The 21,879-nt window shown below is 29.2% G+C and overlaps 1 protein-coding gene across 1 annotated transcript in view; it reads left to right on the top strand.

Annotated features, from left to right (window-relative positions):
• The window catches only part of LOC122712746 (neuronal acetylcholine receptor subunit alpha-7), a 352,327-nt gene that overhangs the window by 180,378 nt on the left and 150,070 nt on the right, over nt 1–21,879 (top strand). Inside the window, exon 5 of the mRNA XM_043932599.1 lies at nt 15,193–15,373. Coding sequence (XP_043788534.1) covers nt 15,193–15,373 — 181 coding nt within the window. The remainder of the gene's footprint in view (nt 1–15,192; nt 15,374–21,879) is intronic.

The raw sequence follows: 21,879 nt of genomic DNA on the forward strand, positions 1-21,879 counted from the left end.
ATATATATATATATATGCGTGGATATCAGGATCACTTCTAAGAAGTTGCGAAAGTATTTGGATGTATTTTGTATTAGAATTTATTGGAATTAGAAATTCTTTGGTGCAAATTCATAGGGTACATTTGAAAGGATTTTTGAAAAGAGTTATAGAGATGTAAGATGTTAGTTGAGATTTATGTCCGCGTTCTCGCAATCTCTTTTTAATGCGAAATCATAATTCACAATAAACTTTTTTTGGCCTCTAGAATAGATCCTACAAAGATATCCTATTAAGAGCCGAGTGATTGCTATATAACCAAACAGTTCTATCCCTTTAAAATGAAACTCAGTTAAAGTATGAAGTGACATATACACGTATTATAGTGGGTAAATTGAAATTTTATTAGAAGTAAACTCAAATTCTATCTAACTTAATAACTATCTAACCTAACTAACATGCTTGGGAAGATAGTCCCTCCCAATTCGCATTCCCACGCCAGTTTATCTCAAAATCGCTTAATTCTCGTAATCGTGTTGATCCTCTCAGTGTCGAGAGAAACTCCTTTCGAACTTCGATAGTTCGCTGGAAATCCGGGAAAACGAGTTCTGGCATTCGAATTGCTAAAAAAAAAAAGAAAGAAAGAAAACAAAAGGATTGAAAGAGGGAAAAAAGGATAGCTATGAGCGGATTACGCATGCGCGTAGAGGAAAAAATAGGAAGAGAAAATGGCGGGATCGGAGATAGTTTGTGGAGGAAGGAACAAGAGAGAGGTTGAATGCTCTTTTGATTCACCACCAGTTGGTTAACCAGGGACTAACAAGAGCTGAGAATTGCTGTCCCTGTAAAATCGTGTCAGATCGTCAATTTCAATTGATTTCGCTTGCTAGGAACTTTGGTTACGGACATTGGTAACGTTCTAGTGATTTTTAAGAATCTATAGATGTTGAAAAAGGATCTCACTGAGTTTAATCTTAGTTCTGATTCTTGATGATTGCGTTTGAAATTTATAATTCTTATAGTTATATTATATAATGATGTATTAACTAAAAAATGGTCGTGTATAATATTTGAACATTGCGTTATATATATATATTATAACACTAAAATTGTTTGTTGTACAAAGAAAAAAGCTTGCAGGTATAAGGAAATACCACTGCATGGCAAACTATATGTAAATTTGAATAAAATTCCAATGCAAATGAGCAAATGCACGAACAAGAATAAACACGGCAAGGAAAATAAACAGCTTTGATACATACGAAATTCGATTACGTTGCAGAATTTATATCATCCTTATCAATTTTTTCTTTTCCTCTAAATCAAGAAATTAATAATCCTTGATTCTTCTTCGATAAATTCAAACTTTATCCCTAATAATTTTATCCCTATAAATATTATACCACAAAAGATCTAAAAGATCTAAGATGATTAATCGAATCGCTTAACTTCCACGATCACAATTGTTTCTTTCTCGATTACAAAATCTTTCTCGATAATTATCGTTCAAAAAAAAAAAAAAGAAATGGCAAAATTCCTAATAATATTTCAAATTTTGAAGAGAAGAAACGTAAGGGAAAGCAAATCTATCGGTACATTGACGTGTACTTTCAACTTACTCTCTCTCTTCTCCCGTGCTAGACAAAAATAATACGAGAACACGTGCCCATTTAGCGAGACAGTGTACATACCCCGGGGAACAGTTACTGCGAGTAGTTCTTCCAAAGAGAAAGGTGTTTCCTGCGAAACCGTAAAGCGAATCCCGCTCCAAGGTACTTTTAGCCGGTACTACTGAATTTAAGCTGCTATAACCCGAGGGTTGAAGCTTTCGGGACTGGCGTACAGCCCGTAAAATCCGTTTCATCCGAACACCTTCGCGGATGTACATAACGATCCGTCTCGCCACGACACGGCTATGAATTGATGAGATTTTTACGAAATTCGTACTATATCGGATCGATCGAATTGCTCTTGGTGGATAGATTTTGAACTTAGATTGGAATTGTGAAGTAGGGATGTGACTGGATTGATTGTGTAGGATTCATTTTCTTGATTCGTGATATTATAATTGATTAATTGAGAAATTTGGAATTTATTTCGAATAATATAATAATTATTGTTATTATATTTCGTTATTGAGTTCTTTATTAAATTTGATGTTATACAGAAGAAACGATGTCTTTTTAAGAATCGTGAAAATCAAGATATAATTATTATTAATTCGTTACTTTCTTTGTTGAATTGTTCAAATAATTTTTGTTCCATATATTTGTTTAATAATTAATTATTTTGTCTCGTATGAAATTGAAAAAATGTTCTACGTGTATCTCTGAAATTATTTCATTTTGTTCGATATTAGAATATGAGAAATTCTTTACGATAAAATAATTTTTTCCGTGTAATAATTAACATATGATGTAAATGTCAAAGAGATATGGAAATCCAATTGGACAACGTGAAATTCAATCCAGTGCAAAATTCACAGGAAACGCATTGTTACTTGGGAAACGTTTTCGTAATGTTAACATAACGATGTATGTATATATATATATGTTCGATGTTTGATCAGACGAATTTCACTGTTCATATTTGTCGAGGTAAATTTCATTTCTGTCTACGGTTTTCGTTAGGAATATGTTGCGGAATTATGAACAATACGTTAACAAATTTTATTGTGTTGTTACATTGATTTTGACATACTTAATATCGACTTTCAAATAATTATTACAAATTTTTATATTGCAATTGTGATTATTGCAATTTAAAGTAATTGTGATTGTTATTTATAATTCTTAACACTTTCGTTATTTGTTTCATTTTTTTTTCTTTTTGTTTATTAATTTAAAAATTTAATTTCTTTTTGTTTATTATATGTCTCGTATCTCTTTTGCTAGATTTTTAGATAGAATCTATAAATAAAATAAAATTAAATTCCATGAAAATTAGCCATTTCAAAATTCATTAACAAATAAAATATATTTCGTTTTGTAATATATAATTTTTCCTTGCGTATTATATTTAATTCATATAAAAATAATAATATTAGATATTTAAATACCTAAAATTATATTTAATATTAAAGAAAATTGTAAAATACTTTTTTTTTTCATCAACTCATCATAAAAACATTTTTAAACATTTTTCCTTTGATACCTTAATGAGCGATATGACGATATATATGTATTTCAAGAATTCTAACAAGTGTTAAATACACAAGTAATGTTAAAACCTGTTGGTATTATTTTTATGTTATTTTCTGTTGGTTAACGTCTCGTTTCGTTTAGAAGTGGAACAGCAATAAACGCTTTTATATTATAATGAAGTTATTAGTAGGTATATTTTTCGAAAAGGGAATATAAGTAAATAAGACTTCCAACATGTTGCTACGATTTTAAGCATGTTATTTTTAAAAGGAAGCACTTGGAAAAATTATCACACAGTTCTACAATTAAATAAAGAGATAAGATGTAGATAAAATATTTTAGGAAATATTTTTTGAGATAAATTCAGATTTATAAATAATTATAAAGATATATTATCATTTCATCATTTTCGAAAAGAATCAATTTCAAGTTTTAACATTTAATATATTATCTACTATATTCTTAAATATAAATATATAATATGAACACTTTAATACAAATATATCACAAATATTTAAAAAAATTCATCATAATTAGTAATTTATATTATCTTAACAGGTTTTGCGACTTTACATTGAATAAAACAATTACTTATTTCATTATTATTATAAAAAGGAGTTTATTATCTATCTCTCTACTTTACAAAATTCCCCCAATATTAATTAAATATGCAAAGATATCAAAAAAAGTAATCCCCTCGACATTCTAATTAATAAATAAAATAAAATAAAAAACGAACTTACGTTCAAAATAAAATAAAATCCTAAAATCAAACTTAATAAAAAAGATCCTCATCCCCTTCAACCCTCCAACCATCGAGAACTATTGCAAAACCCGGATCTTTACGGATTTACCCCATTCTCTTTCCGACGTCGAATTCGTCATAATCACGTTACCCGGTGTCCCCCTCGAGTGATCACTCGGCTTAATCAGCTTAAGGCCACGATCGAAGAACAGTATCGTAGAACAAGTCTCGAGATCGTTAATCCCAATTGATCCTCATCGAGGGACGAAAAACCCCTCACGATGTCTGATAAATACCGTGGATGGACACACCCTCGCCTTTGACGTGTTCGAGCGCGCATTCCACCCATTGCATTGCGATTCGGGATGCGGATCGCTAGACGGAAGTCGGTAGACACGATGGCGATGGCGAACAGCGGCTCGCAGCTGGGCGGCGGCTGTAATTATGTGAATAATTAATAGAGACGCGACGTCAGGCCACCCCGTCACTGCGGGCCACCGCAGCACCGGGCCCGAGACCCGCCCCCTCTAAATACGCGCAACACGTAGCTACGTTTCCGAATTCCTGCGGATGGAATACCATCGAACGCAACTACTCCAGCACAGCGAGGGTACAACGATCCATCTACACGCGAGACACGTACGTGGGCAGGCACGCGCGTGGATTTGCCACGAGCTATGCAGACTCGGAGTTGTGACTATCGATTATCGATAATGTTATCGATACGTTGTTGATCTTTTTTCAGTTTTAAGATTCCAGCCATTCAGAAGAGTTACTTATTGCATTATATATATATATGATATATGATTAATGATATATGATATATGATATAATATATATATATATATGATTACATTATATTATATCGTTCAGAAGAATTATATTTTCCTAGTAAGTTATTGTTTAAGGCACTTTCACGTGCTTTGAAATGAGAATTGAATTTTATTGTAGACTATTTTCAGCCAGTTTTATTCTTGAATAAGAAAAATCTTTTTAACTCCTATTATATTATAGTTATTCGATAATATAATAATAATTTGATGATATTCATTCGGTGATATTTATTAATAATAGGAAATATCGCCGACAGAGACATTCAAGAAAGATTCGAATTTCGTTCCGTTGTTAACGCGTTAATTTTATACGTTTTACACTGGGTATATAGAGTATACGAGTGCTGATTGAAATCGTGTGGCTGGTTTGGGGAAATTGATTTTAGGGGATCGCGAGCGAGAGGATGATTGAACGATTGCAGGAAGAAATGGTTCGATTGGGAAGGGTGGGGAAGTGTTTGATTGTGGGATTTTTTGGAAAGATAGAATTTTGAATGGGATTCGTGATTCGCCCGTGTTTGGATAACTTTGGTGAATCGTTTGTTTAAATATATGAAGTTTTTGTGAAATGTGTTGGTTTATTTGCCGGAGAGAAAAAATTTTGAAAGTTATAAATTTGAAAAGTTGCTGTAATTTCGTTTATATAGAGATATGTTCGATTTGAAAAATCATTAAATTGCAATCGAAATAGATCTGAAAAAAGGTTTTATTAACGATAATTCTAAAAATTTTCTGTTCGATTTAAATTTTAGATACGTTTTGTAATTTGAAATATATCGATAACTTCATCAAATTACCACAATTTTATTCGTTCAGGAATGTAATATAATTACGTTAAATGTCAATTTTATTCAATTAATTTTTTATAGAGTTCATTTGAATAATTGTATAATTAATACTTTCCATCTAATTTTTCTCTTGCATTTGATTAAAGTATATACTATTATATAATGTAACATTAACTTCTGTCTTAATTAAAGAAAAATTCTAATTGGTGTTTTTTTTGTGATAAATTCAGTATTTATATTCAAAAATTGAAAATTAACTAAATTTAATTAAATCTAACAAAGAATATATACCGCATAAAATTACAATTTAGGTTAATACAATAGAAAAATTATTAATTTCAATTTAAATACTTTTTATTTCATTTTATTTTAAATGTTTTATTTGTAATTTATATGGAAACGATACAATCCATAAATAAAACAATTTGTTGATTAAGATATAATGTACAGATGATTTTTTCTCGATGAAAAGGATCATTAATATTTTAGAAAATAACGATCCCCTGCGGTTTGATTAATTGAAGAAGATTAACAGGTAATGAAGTATACTCAGGTGGTTGTTGAAAGAACAGCAACAGTGTTCAGATTAATTCAGAGCTTAATAGATACACTCGTTTGGATGATACCCAAGCCATAAATCGTGAATATCTATTATCAAGAGGATAGAGAAAAATCGTTTTAAATATTGTACACAATATAAAATTTATGAAAATTCTTCTAAAATATTTTATAAATAGAAATAGGATAGTATATAAAGATATCTTTAAGATTTATTGGTAACAATGTGCAATATGCTTAAAATAATTCGTTTCTATAATGCATAATAAAATACATTTATCATATAATCAACAAATTAATTGAGTAAGTACAATAATGACTTACTGTTGATGATTAAAAAGTAATTATTAAATAAAAATTTTTTAAATTCTAAAATACTTATATTTACATTAAACATCCACAATGGAAACAAAATCTAACAATCTTTAATTCAGAAATACATTTTCTAAATTTCTATCTATCCTAAATTCTAAAACACAGTTTATTATTGATTTTAAATCAAGTATATTTATATAGTTTCGTTAGATACTACAAGGTTCCATTAGAAATTATTCCGCCCTAAATAATGCATTTCTGTCGTAAAACTGGTCGTAAAGTGGTTCGTCGAGGAGGGTGTAATATCAAATTTCCACTGGAAAATATTCACGCACGCGTTTAGGGAGCATCGTGAGTTGTGAGTTTCGAGCACGCTTCCAGCGAATTAATGCTACGCCACTGTGCATAGACGTGCACGGTGATTTGGCGCCCTTAACTTTACGATAGTTTGCTCGACATTTATGACGGTTGAGCTAGAATTCGGTCCATTGCCCCATTATATCTCTACTACTATTCGTTGATGGTTGTATAATAATTTCTACCAATGTATACACGTGCGTATACATGACAAAAGTGAATGGATGTGGGAAAAAAGAGAAGAGAATTTTTCTTTTGAAAAAAAAAGTTTATTTTATGTATGGAATTTTGCTTGGTAAATCATCATGTTAACTATTGCCAAACTTCAAAAATTATTTATATTACGTAGAACATAAAAATTATAAAATAAAGTTAATCATTTATTTTGTTGAGGTAGAAATTATTTGTCTTTATTGAATCATTTTAATTACAATTATTTATAGTGATATAAGTACATATAAAATATTTAGATACTTATTATTGGTATAGTGTTAATTATCACATATTTCTTGAATTTATTATTGTGTTATTGCATTTATTAAAGCAAAATTAATTTCTTTCACTTAATTTTACTTTATTTATTGTTAGATATTTATGTAATATTGAAATAAGAAATTCCATTTTAAATAGTAATCTAAATTATTTTCATAATAAATATAAGGAAGAAGATAATTTTAAAATTAATATTCTATTGCAATTATTTTCTTGATTAATATTCTACAATGCAAACAAATTGCAAAAGCAAGAATAATATAAAAGGAATTCTGTTAAATTAAAATTCTCAGCAATAATTTAAACCGCGGAATTCTCATAAAAATTCAAACTTTTCCCAATAGAAAATAAGAAAGAACTTCAAATGAAACAAACTATAGTGCACATTAATAGTTAACTTCATTCCACAAATTATTCCACAATCTACAAATCATTCGAGAAGTTTTTCGCAATCCCCAAACCAGCCATAAATAAACTTCTTTCAACTTTTACATATATTTATATAATAATAAATATATACAGACTATTTTTTACTCGATTAACTAGGATGTGATTCTATGTGAAAAAATGAAACAAATTTTAAAACTTCTTTTTCGAGCTCCAATATTTGTTCAACCATTGTATCGATTTTAAAATCTCTTACGTTTTGAAAATATTGAATGAAGAATAAAGAGGAAATTTAAATCTTCGAAAATTCAGAATTCTATGAGAAAGTATCCTTTCTCATAATTTAGGAATTCAAAGAATGGATCTGATCACATTTTCGACAACTTACAAATTAACAAAATTATTATCTTACTTATCCATAATAACAGCGCGAATAACATCAATCGATGTCACCTCTTATTATTTCTAAACACACGAAGGAATCAACGATATTTACTTCGATTCCCGTCGAAACACGAGCTCTCTAAAATCAAGACCTGCCTGTCCACACTCGTGCGTGTCCCGCGAAAACTGGCTCGGCCCAAGTTTCTCGTACGTTGCTGGAGGAAATTCTTCTCCTCACTTGGAAACTGCACAAAGTGCTTAAGAGGAGAGGGCGGGTTCCGTGGCATGGTCGATGAAACCTCAACCGCTCAAAAATTTCTTACGAATTTCTTTACGAAACACGCTCGAAATCGTCTACGCGTCCTCTTGGAGGTTGATCCTCCTCGATAAAGTCGGAGAACGAGGGAAATCCGCGTCGTTTAAACTCGCGACGTAAAACGGAAAAGGGAGGGAGAGGGTTGAATCGATCGCCGCCATTCCAGTGGATCAAACGTGGCAATTCTGTCTCGAGCCACGCCACTTTCGCGGACAGCTGGCTTGTTAGCCGTTGACAAGTAAAGCTAGTGGATACCGAGCTTACCCCCGATCTCTGTTACGAGTGGTTGTTTAGAGCGCGCTTCTGACCGAACATTTTTACGTTTGGGGCTTTCGAAAGATTTTTACAATACCCTGGATAATTGTGAGATAGAAAAAGTAGGTTGGAAGATCAGGTTTGAGGGATAGAAACGAGGCATTGGATTTTAATTGAAAGGAGGATGGATACTTTTTGGAAATTTTTTAGTGGAGGAATTTATAAAGATGATTTATTTTTGTTTCTATTAAGGGGGCATCATTTGTGTATTTGTGTTATTCGAATCAATTTGAAAATATTTTGAAATTTGTATATACGTACGTAAGTTTATTTAAGTGATGCATTCATGTATTTATAAAAATTTATCCCGATGATTTATGGATGCGAAATGGTGAAGTTCTAATGATTTTATCATAGAATTTTTTGATAGACAATACATATTATGAGAAATTTGTTTTTTGATATAATATAATTTCTAACAACTGAATGTTGGATCAAAATTTATGATATGCAAATTTTACAAATTTTAGATTTCTCACGAAAATCAAAACGTTGCCAATCAATTTAGATTATTTTATATAGAAAATATCATTTCATGTAAAAATCCAAAAGCATTCAATATATAAAAATATACATTTTATATACAATTCTTGAAATAAGATTCAAGTTAATATTATTTATATTATAGAGAACAAAATGCTCATAGAATTTGAAACGTTAATTCTACATATAAAGAAATATAAAAATTGATATGTAAAAATATGAATTGCTTCCATCTCTCTTCGTCTAACTCAAATTACTTATAATTTAATAAATAAACCTATTATATTTTCATACACCAATTTCTATATTTCTTCTAATCTCCAAAGACGTTTCACGAATGCCCACAAAACTAGTTAAAAATCTTCATCGATCCTCCACACGCTTATTTCCTTCATCCTGCATCGTAACACTTCAGAAACTCTCGTCAATTAAACTTTTTCCCATCGCATACGTGGCAACGAACAACCAAATCTATTTCGATCGAACATGTTTCAAGATAAATGAATCGCAACCCCCGCAATCCCGCTTTACTTTAATCTTGAAAAATGATCTGCCTCGTTTTAGATTAGGGCGAATCGATGCTAAGTGGCCATCGCGTTAATATCGTTTAAATGTCCTCGGATAATGGGGGAAGGATGATCGTTATCCGGTAGAACAAAAGGAGATGCTTCCTCCTCCTAGCGACTTACTTGTTGCTCGACGTTGCTTCTTCTCTCGTGAATATCGCGCGCTCGAAAGCGCAGATATTCGCGTGTAAAAAAGGGGAGAGAAAGGATGGAGGGGTCAGTGATCTTGGGAGGACAGGATTCACCCGGAAACGGGAGACAATAGAAGGCGGGGGTCGCCTTTGTGCTGCGAGGAACAATCGACGAGAGGCCGTTCCTTAGAATTCGTAAACGGTGGTGCACACCGCCCCCTCCACGCTTTGTAATGGCGAATGACGAATAGGAATAGTCGAAACTGAACCGTGGAATGTCGCGAATGTACATTGAATTCGTTGCATTCGTATATTGTGATATTTAGATGGGTTTCTGGTTTGATTATTGTGAATTATTCTCGCTGATCGTCGATTATCATCAAATGTTTTTAAAAAATAAAATAATCGAATACCTTAGTAGTTTGTAATCGCAGCATTCGAGAAAATAAAAAGTAAATTTTTATCTATTAATTTATATAATGCTTTTTTGATTGAATAAATATAAGTTAAAAATTCCATGTACATCTTTGAAATATATTAACAAAATCGTAGGAAATAATTTCTTGAGGAAATCGGTCGTAGATTATTCCATTTCTTTTTAATATGATTAATTCTGAAGAATGAATCAGGTAATGATTTTCTATATTTCTTTGTTTTTAAAATATGCAACGCTCGAAATACAGGAGAATCGTCGCGATTATTCATCCTCGCATCGATACTAAACAAAAGAAGGCGTTTATATAATAGCCAGCGCTGTGAAAAACCGAGAAATTCGATGTCAATTACAAACTGCTTTTACAGTTCCCCTTGAATTGCACAAATAGCATATTCCTCTCCAGATACGAAGGAATGCGAACTGTAAATATTTCGAGATATTATCCGTGTTGCAAGATGATTCGATATTTATCGGATTCATATATGGATTTTTTTCTTCATGGTCCGTTATATTTGTTAAAATTGGAAAATTTTAATTAAAAAGCATAATGTAATATTGATTTTATAAATTTGTAATTCTTTTCAATTTAATTATTATTCAAGATAGAGATATAGTGGATCATTTTATTATTTCAGTAGAATTAAGTTCATTTCGATCATCGTATCAGGAAATTGTAAATGTAAAAATATACGTGCACATCTCTTTTGCACTTTTTTCAAAACTTTTTACATTGTACGAAGTAGCTTAAATAAATAATTGTCCATATATTTCTTCGAGCTGGTTTCTTCTTCTTCGAATAAGCATCATCACGATTGTTAAAAATCGAATCGAAGATTTCGATAAACGCCTCCGTTCTAACTTCCGACTTTCTAAACAGGCAAAGCGTGGAAAATTCTTTATATACGAAAAGTATTTGAAAATACTTAATATCCGTTCCACACATTTCTTCTTTCCAACTTGGACAAGTATTCCATCGAACGAAAGTATTAAAGTTTCTGATGGCTCACGATATTTTAAACTTTGACCTTTGCCACTTATTTCACCCTCGCGATCCTTCGATCATTTGCATGCATATGAAATCACAGAGATTCTCAACAGTATCAGAGCATTATTCCATCTGTGGAAAAGGCGATGTCGCGTTGGAATTAAAGCTTTTCCAAGCTTACTTCTCCAAGCTTACTTTTCCCTCAATGTTTCATTAATGTTAATTCGAGAATTATCGAGCCCCTTCGAAAATTATTGTTATATATTATCAGAGTGTGCGTACGATTTCACTCGATTCCGTTTCTTGAACTATTCGTGAGAATACAATCGGCCGACCTGTGTACGAAACAATGGTACACATTTTCTGGTTTAATTGCTGAGCAAATGGCGGTGATTTCGTTTAAATTAGAGAAAGATTTCCTTTGCAATTTCTACTGTACGATTTTTGGATGTAATTACGGTTTATTGTGTACATTTTTTTCTTTTGTTTGTTATAACGTTTTTTCTTTTTCTTTTTCAAGCGCTTTTTAATTTTCTCGATTCATATGAGCAATATGAATTGAGGGGTACAATTATAAGAACATTCTTGGATTTTATTTATCTTGAATCTGTTACGAGATCTATTTCGATCGAACATGTTTCAAGATAAATATTTGAAACGATTGAATTTTTATTCCTAGAGATTGATATCTGTTTATTAAAAAAAGAAAAAAGGGTGATATGAAATTGAAATGAATCTGTTGTTTGTATGTGAAAATGTATATTTTGAACATTCAATGTTAGGATGCAATCAGAGATGCCAAATTGCATATAAACAAATCATTTTAATTTATTTGAAGGAAAATTTACTCGAAAGCCAAGTGTTAGCATAGAGTTCAAGAGTTCAAGAATCTCTTTATTTAAGTTCGAAACTTTTAATTGACAAACCAATTAAATGATTATTGAAATACCGAAGCGATTAAATTAACTTGTCAATTGAAAGTTTAAATGACGATCCGTGAATTACAATAAATTATACGATAAATTATTTTCAGAGAATCTGATTTCCAATTTTCAAAATTTCTGTATTCTTTAGAATTTTTTTCAAAAAGTAATAATGAGACAATGATACAAGAATACATTGTTGGCAACGTTTTGTAAGATTTCGAAGCAATTTTAAAAGCATTTTCTGGATTTTTCTTTAACGCAGATACATTTAAATCCCTTCAATATTTAACAATGATGCTTCGTTTAAATTTTAATTAATGATAAAGTCGAGAGAATATCGCAATCAGGAAATATTCTTTCAATTCAAATTTCATTCCTTGTCAACAAAGTTTGCTTTTAAACATTTAATACATTCATTTACAATTCACAAAACATAAAACTCTTCTCTACAAAAAATACATAAATTCCTGATATATAGTTTCTTTTGTATTAACACATACTTTTTACCCATTTATTTAAGAACTATCAAATATAAATAATATATAATAAATAAATAATAAATAAATAATAAATAATAATAAATAAATAAAATAATATATAAACTGATCCATAAGCCACAAATGCACATTTAAAAGTGTACAAAACGAAAGATCAGGCATTTTAATAATTTTCCAAAGTGTCTCGTCATCCTTCCAAAACCGACTCGTTTCAATTACTCAAAGATAACGTTTCCAATAGTTGGAAATTAGGTCAGAAGCCTCTATCTAGCAGCTGACTAATTATCCAGGGGGAAAAAGGAAGGAGCGGTGGTCGGGAATGTATGGATTCCCTAATAAATCTCGCCTCGTATAATATATCGTGGACATTTATTAAGTGCGCGCCGTAAACCGGAAACCGCGTGCAGCTGTTCGCAGAGGAACGCGCGAATATCGACAACAAAGAGACGAAAAGCTCGATAATCGAAACATTAAATCGGCACAACGAGCCAGCCCTGACGTAATTTTCGGTATTTCGCGGATCCATTTCGTCGGATTTAATCGGATTCGTCGATCTTCTGGAAATGAACCGTGGCCCGTTGATGAAAAAAAGATGAAACTCCGCGCTTTTAATAAGGTTCCGCGCGAATATAATTATAATCCCCCCGCCTCGTTAAATCTTCGTTTCGATCGGAGACAGGGATCTGCATGGCAAGATCAAGATGGAGGCGTTAAATTAGCGGAACGAGCTTCGTTCCTTCTGAGAAATTATAATTAAAGGTTTCGATTTAATATTTGGTTAATTAAAGCTAATGATGATTTGTTTAATGAAAACTTCTTTTTAAAAGATATTGTATAACTTCGTTATATTTTGAAATATTTATTCGTTTATTTAAGTATTAATCGAATCTTTATTGTCTATTGTTATTATTGTATATTCTTGATTTGTTTTTCCAATGTGTCTTATAAAAAAAAAAAATGCATCTATAATTAGAAAATTTTCCAATATCAAATGGGTAATTTTTTATATGAATTTTTATTAATGATAATGGAATTTGATTAATTATTCACATTTATTTACGGTAATTGTATAATATTATACTTTTGATGACAAAAATATAAATAGAATAAATAAATTAGGAATCTATGTTTAGAAAATTCGAAAAAATGTGTTTAGGAATTTGTGTTTAGAAAATTCGAAAAAAGATTTATTTGTTAAGTTTCAACAAAAGTAAAAGTAACTTTATTAAAATTCGTCAATTGTTCAAGAAAATTTATTAATAAAAAAAATTGTTATGTGCAATATCAAAGATTCCATTTCTTATCGTGATTTTGATTTATTATTTTTTTATTCTCTTTTTAAATATTTCACAATAATAAAATTCTAAATTCCATAGTATAAAGATATAATTGAGCATGGATCATACTTATCTCTTATTCCACATCAAAATTATCGTGTGCACAGTTCATTTAAATCTAATAACACCGATATATTGGAAACTACTGACTATCCTGCCTTTAATACGATAGAAATGATAATGATTTGTGTTTTGGATAAATTATGATAATCACGTCAAATCGATATTAACTTAAGGTAATTGTCGTCAATTAATTAATCTCTGACAGCCGTTTATCTATTTACATTGAAAAGTCAGTGCAACACTGATTTATTTGTATATGTGTAATGCTTGATTATGCAATCATTAACCTAGTGCCCATTAATTATTGATGCACTCTGCATTACTAACATTTTGACTATTTGATTTGACCATGTCTTCTCTCGTATCGAAATATATATCCTAAGATATTATATTGTTTTTTTTTTCGAATATATATTAAACACCAATTAATTATATCTCTAATAAATTCAATTCCAACAAATTTTCTAGGTAGGTCTATTATTCATTTAAGACTCATTTACACATCTGTTATTTTATTAATTTTTTTTTTATTTATTAATTTTTATTTTATTTTTATTAAGGAAAAAATAAATATATCATAACAGAAAATGATATTTTAAAACATACATATTTTGTTATGATATCTAAAGTTTTTTTATAAAATAAAGAATTTATTTTAATTATTGTTAATAAATGTTAGAAATACATATGATATTTGAAAATAAACATTCTAAATTCTTTTGTTTTGTCTTTGTCTTTAAATAACTTATTTAATCATAGGACACATTGGAATTAATCAATCAATTTAACATCAACAAATAATTCAATCATCAATTTCTCTCTATTTTTATATTTTTCTATATTCATGACAAATTCATAACATACATCTAAATAACAAAACCAATTGCCTAAATGCTTTACGTTCTCATTACGAAACAAGTAAAAACTTTAACCATTTAAATCTGAACCAATCATCTTGTTCTTGCCAATAGATTATAAAAAAAAGATATAAAATAAAAGACAAAGATTAAAATCGAACAAAACATCCGTATAAAACGATAAAATATCGACGATATAAAATCACGAGAAACGAGAAACGATAGAAATAATGAGATAAGCACGAAAACGCGAACGAGATCGATGATGATGGATTAATTATGTGATATGAACACGTTAGTGCGGATGAGGGTTTCGACGGGACATACCAAACAAACGTGGTAGTCACGCATAACGGCAGTTGCCTGTACGTTCCTCCGGGCATCTTCAAGAGCACTTGCAAGATAGACATCACTTGGTTCCCCTTTGACGACCAACACTGTGACATGAAGTTCGGATCCTGGACCTACGACGGCAACCAGGTACACTACTGTCTCCACTAAACACTAAACACGCTCAGAGAACACACAAAGCACCAAAAAAAAAAAAGAGAACTCTCTTTATTGAGTCCCAAATTCTTCTGGTGGCGCGATATATTGCGCCATTTTCCTTGGACGATACAAACGTGGCTTCGAAATTACCGCCAATGGACGATCCGAAAGCGACCAATCCGCTCGATACGTCGTCGTAGAGAGAGAAACGAAATTTAAATTTTTTAATTTCTGTATTTTACTTTCTTTTTAATTTTTCATAATAGCTGCACTTCTTTTTGTAAATCGAATTTTCAATGAGATTGTTTTTTGGGAAATATTTATTATATTCGCGAAGTGGTTACGGTGGATACAGTAATAGGTTATTATTTTTGTAATTTTACTTATTTAATTATTGAGTTTGATACTTATAATATGATACGTAATTAACTTTATATAGTATTTGAATAAACTATTGATTATAATATTGAAATTGATAAGTTGATAAGTTGATATATAACATATATAAGTTGATATATTTCATACGTCGATTAATTTTCTGTTCAAACTGGATAAAATTACATTGAATAATTTTTCTTTTAATTAACTAGGATTTAAATTGAATTTCGTTAATAAAAAATAACAATTTAATTAGTAAAAATGTTCCATCAAATGGAAATAGAATAGCAATCGTTTAAAGTTTAATTTTTATTGATAACATAAATTATATTATCATGATAATTATATTGAAATAAAATAATAGTATAATTTAAAATCAAAATATTAATAAATTGAAAATGTTGAAAACTAATTATTATATTAAAAGTAAAATACATCAAACTTAAACAATAAAATGAACAATAATAATAATTATACAATCATTCAAAATTCAATTTTTGCAACAAAAATATAAATAGAAATTACAATAATAATTATACAATTACAATAATATATTATATGATATAATTATATGATATAATAATAATTATATCCATGAAGATATTATTATTCTTAGAAAAAAATTCAAATATATAATAGATAGAAATATAATTTTTATCCCCAATAACAAATTACTTCAAAACAAAGCATATCATTGAAAAAATTTTTAAATTTAAAATATTTAAAATCCTAAAATACCCTTAAAAATTGAAACCCTTATGTCTTATTGATAATTATTGCACATAAGTAATCACTTCGCGAGAAAGATTCGACGATCCTAATCTAACAACTTACGTCATAACGACGAAACAAAAAAATATCTGACATTGTCATTGTCGCATTCCTCGCCAGACATAGTAATTCATAATACGTCGTGAAACAAACGATACAATTCCTTCAATTTATTGCGAGTAGCATGGCTCGATGATTTTCTCTCCACGATGGCGTTAATGAAAAAACGCGTTTGGGGTCCGTTGGCGGCATTGACGAATCCCACGATTGCCACGATATTCCACGATTCCACGAGAAAAGAAAGGAGGTCCTCTCGATCCTACGCCCATGAGCTGCCTCCCGAGGCTTCTTTGTCCGACACAAGAACTCAGTGCAACACAATAGCAACGCTCCATAGATAGCCGTTCATTCTCACGCTTCGTAGCTTCAGCTCGGTTCTTTATATATAATATAGGTATATTACATATATACGATACGATATTATATATATATATTATATTATTTACGTGTATACAATACGTGTAAACACGCACATGTACCAACATATGTGAAATATCGAAAAGTGTGGGGTGAAGAGAAAAGGGGTGGTGGAAGAAAGGGTGATGATATACGATGGATAGAGATGTGAGATGTCCTCTCTCGCCGTTTTTACTGAGTTTTTCTTCTTTTTTCGCATAGAGGAAAGGGGAAGGGATGTTTCGTTGTCTATAAGTTGATTCTGAGCTGGAAGTTGGTGGAAGTATGCTGTGGTGTATATTATTGTATAAATTTTGTTAACTATAAAATTTTAGATCTGTATTTTGTTTATATATATGTATGTTGATTGATTAATCTTTAAATGATTGAATTAATTTTATTAGTGAAAATTACAAGAAACTAAAAAAATATATAATAATAATTATAAGACATTTATTTAACGTGAAATTATAAAATTGTAGAAGAGAAATGTACATAGTCTGTACATTTATTTATATAATTATTGTGCAAGAGAATACTAGTATCGTTAGATAATGTTGATAATAATTTATTTTCTTTTATTTTGAAGTATTTCATTTTATCCTATATTCTGTAATTTTATATAATAAAAACTGTTTAGAATAATAAAATCTAATACATAGAATATACAATATATGAAAACAGAAATTAAATATTTTAAAATTGAGGAAATTGATATAAATTTAATTAATAAATGTTCCAAAATTAATAGAATACAAAAGCAGTAGGATATATGATAGAAATAAATAAATTTCGATTAATGTAGGAGAATCGTTTATTGTTATTATCAACAATTAATTAAAATTTAATATAATGATATAATTAACGAGGCAGAAAAGTTATATAAAAAATACACTGAATATAATAGTGATTTTAAAATACATTTATAATGAATAAATATTGTTTAATAAATATATATTTAGAAATATATTAGATTTAGATTTTTCTTAAAATCATTACAATAATTATTAAATATTTTTAATAATTCTTCAATCACTATAAAATAATGCATCATTTTTATTTTAAATATTTTTAAATAAATCGAGCTAAAACAGCTAAAATAAGCTAAAACAAACTAAGAAAAATAATAAATCGTCACTAAAATATAAACTAGGAATGTAGATCAAGAATATTCTACTAAATCAAAGATAATATGATATTTTTTTAAGCTTATTTTCCACGAACTTTCACATTTTTTAAACAACTCAAATTTTTCTATCACTGAAAAATATTACTGCGAAATAATATCTCATATATTGTTGATAAAAATATATGGATGTTAATATACGTTTCAAAAATAAGAAATAAGATATAGATTCGAAACGAATGATAGTTTAAAAATTTTAATTTTACCGACTATTTATTTTCTACCAAGCCACAATGAAACACCGATTAACTAGACAGCTCAGCTCGATAAATCTGTAACAATACCAGTTATCGATTATCCGGGCAAGGCTTTTAAATGAATGAACAGGCAAATAAAGTATTAAATGCAATGAATTTTAGTCTGAAGCAAGAAAGAAGGAAATACAAAGTATCTTTCACTAAAAATTTCCATTAACATGATCGATTATGAAATCTTTTATGGACAATTTTGTGATACAATATCATATACAATGTAATATATAATCATAGAAGTTTTCATACATGTTTTATATGAAATATTGTGAATATATAGCTCATAAAAGATTATACTTGGATTTTTTATTAATGGAATATCACTTGTAGAAAGTGAAAAGTTTCTTAAAATTATTATTTTCGGTTTATTTTTTTAAATATAACTTCGTAATGAGCAAAATTTTAAATTATAAATTATAAAATATTCAAATTTTAATTCTTCATTATATAGAAATTATATATCGTCAATATTAACTGTTAGAATATTTAAAAAATATTCTTTCTTCTTTTTTCGTACATGGCATTTAATATTTATTACAAGGGAAATATTGCAACAATTTTATTTTAAAGTATCATGAATCTTTGTATAATGCATTAGATAAATTTAAGATTTTTCTTTTTGGAAAGATAATATTTATCTTTCATTTTTGAATGCATGGAGAAGCTAATACTGTAAATATTCGTATAGCATGGATTCGTTTAACAGAAATTTGTAGGACATGGTGAAAATATCGTGGTAAAGTTGCTAGGTATAATATAATAGAAAAGGACTCGTATAACGTAATATATATAATGTTTAAGGGTTTAAGTTTGCATTTTTACAATATGGCAAGATATAGTACTATCATAAGAAATCATCAGTGTACATAGTACAATGAAAAAAGAAAAAAAGAAGAAATAAAGGAGATAAAGATATTGGTTATAATATTTTCAAATACATATATATTATCTTATATGAAGAAAAATTAAAGAAACTTTTTTTTTAAGATACAAATAAATAATACAAAAACTAACTATTTTTCAATTTATATTATGTATAAAATTAAATTTTAATCAGGATTTTCTTATTTATTAAAATCAGGAAATTTAAATCAGGAAATTCTTATACAAATATAATTCCTATAATATTATTTTAATTTTTGACTCCATTGTTATATTTGTCATCAATCATAGAGGCAATAGTTTAATTCTTTCAAACTTACTCTATTTTTAATTTTAACTTTTACAAATATTATTTCTAAATATATTTACAAAGACTTCAAAACTCTACCAATAATCGAATCTAAATATATTTAACCCATCATTTTTATTGCAAAACCCACAAAATCGATACTCATCGCGTCTCTGTAATATGTCGCTGATAGGTTTACACGCAAGTAACGATCGTTCCTAGTTGCTAGAATAATTAAATTCGTTACGTACACCGCATGAAACAGCCGCGTGTATTATTTAATGTCGAAATTTGTTGTCACGCTCGGTCGAACAAAAACCGAACAAGAGGGAGAGGACATACTGATCCTCGCGGTTTCATTAATAGTATTTCACTCTCAGGATCGACAAATGCGAATAATCACCACAGATAATGCTCTAGATTTTTTTAATGTGACGTGATGTCACACTCTTATTTGAAAGTAAAAAATAAAAAAGAAAAAAAATTAATTGAGAAAGGAATAACGATTGCTGCGCCATCTAGAGATGCGTGTATTAAGCTACGTTTTCATGAAACGTTAAATTGTATCTTTTACATTGATTAAAATGTATCATTATATTACCCAATGTTACGATTACTAAGAGAACTATCTCAACCAAACATTTTTTCCCCTTTCTTTATCATCTTCATCATGATCATTAACATGTCACTTACATTACGATTAGTAAACAGTGGCTTCATCATTTTCTCAAAAAATCTCAAATCTTTCTCGAAATCTGTCACAACAATCGAAAATCATTTTTAATATCGTATGAAAACTAGGTAACAACCGCATCGTGTTAATCTCTTCTCTTTTTCCTTCTCCACTATTGCTAGATGAGAATATGACGTCATATAGCGAAAATCTAGAGGTCTGGTAATTGTGGCCGAATTGGAATTCGTCGCATTTAATTATTTCTGAATTGCGGTTAACTTGAGGTAATCATCATTAACGGAACGATCGCTCGATATTATTGACGCGTTGATGTTCGATCGTTAATTGGCAGGCATAATTGGAACTGTAAGACGTTCGCTTTATTATCTTGCCTGGCAGAATAATTAATTGATCGTTCCTTCCCTCGGTAGATGTGCAATGATGTTCAATCGAATACTTGTCTTGTCTTTGAGAATTTTTTTCATAAGTCGTGTAACATTTTGTAATAGATAATTATTGTGACTTCGTTATACGTGAATAGTCAATCATTGTAGATAATTGTGTATAAATTATTGTAAGGAATCGAATATGAATAATGAACTTCGTGTTAATCCTTTATAATAATTTGTAATTTGGATTAATTTTAAAACTTGGATTATTTTGTTATACTTTGTTTGTAATAATATTAATTTATTTGTAACGATTATAACTTCACATTTTTCAAATCGAATTGAAAAATTGTAATGAAGAGAGTATCCTTTTGAAGAGAGTTTATAAAGGATTAAAGTGAATTTGAAAATTAATTCAGATTAATATCTTCTAATTGTTTTTGTTATTACTTTCATTGTTTTTACAATCAATATCTTTTTTCAAGAAGTAAAATTATATATATATATATAATGAAAACTTACTTTATTATTCAATGTTTTCAGATATTATTGAAATCCATCAAAGATTTTCGATATGCTTTTAAAAAATATAATATCTAATATCTATAAATATTCCTTGTTATTTCTCAATATTTCTGGAATATAGTCTAATGCTTTTCATTTGTATATCTTACACAGTCTTTTTAAAATACAGTATGTAGTTCGTTCCTTGGAGGACTTCAAGAAAATAGCAAGAAGTATACCTTAAAGGATTCAGACTGTTCACTGAGGAATTATTTATTCGTGCTCCTCGATATGACGATATTATATGTATCTATGTGGATGTATTTTCTTTTGCAAGTAGATTCATGCCATACGACGTTGTAGTCAGGTTCTATCCAATATTAAATCTCGTTAAATATGTTCTGCTCGACTGTGTCCGAATTTCGGAGAATTTGAGATAATCGCCGTTAATGGAACGACATATACATGTTGCAACACATGATGATATTCCATCGTTAATTATAGTATTTTCGTTCGTGGGTAGTCGTTAATTTCTGCTTCATTTTATCATTGAATTGATGCACAGAGACATGTTTTCCTCCTACATTTCTATTTGAGTTTGTTATTTTAAAAAATGACATTAATTTTTTATAATTAATCAAGTGTTACGATCTACTGTTAAATAAAATTTCTCTTTAATTAGAAAGATACACACATATTGTCGTATCATCTGCTTCTT

The sequence above is a fragment of the Apis laboriosa genome, unplaced genomic scaffold (genome assembly GCF_014066325.1).
Source record: "Apis laboriosa isolate Shangri-la unplaced genomic scaffold, ASM1406632v1 scaffold20_cov151, whole genome shotgun sequence".
NCBI classification, from domain to species: domain Eukaryota; kingdom Metazoa; phylum Arthropoda; class Insecta; order Hymenoptera; family Apidae; genus Apis; species Apis laboriosa.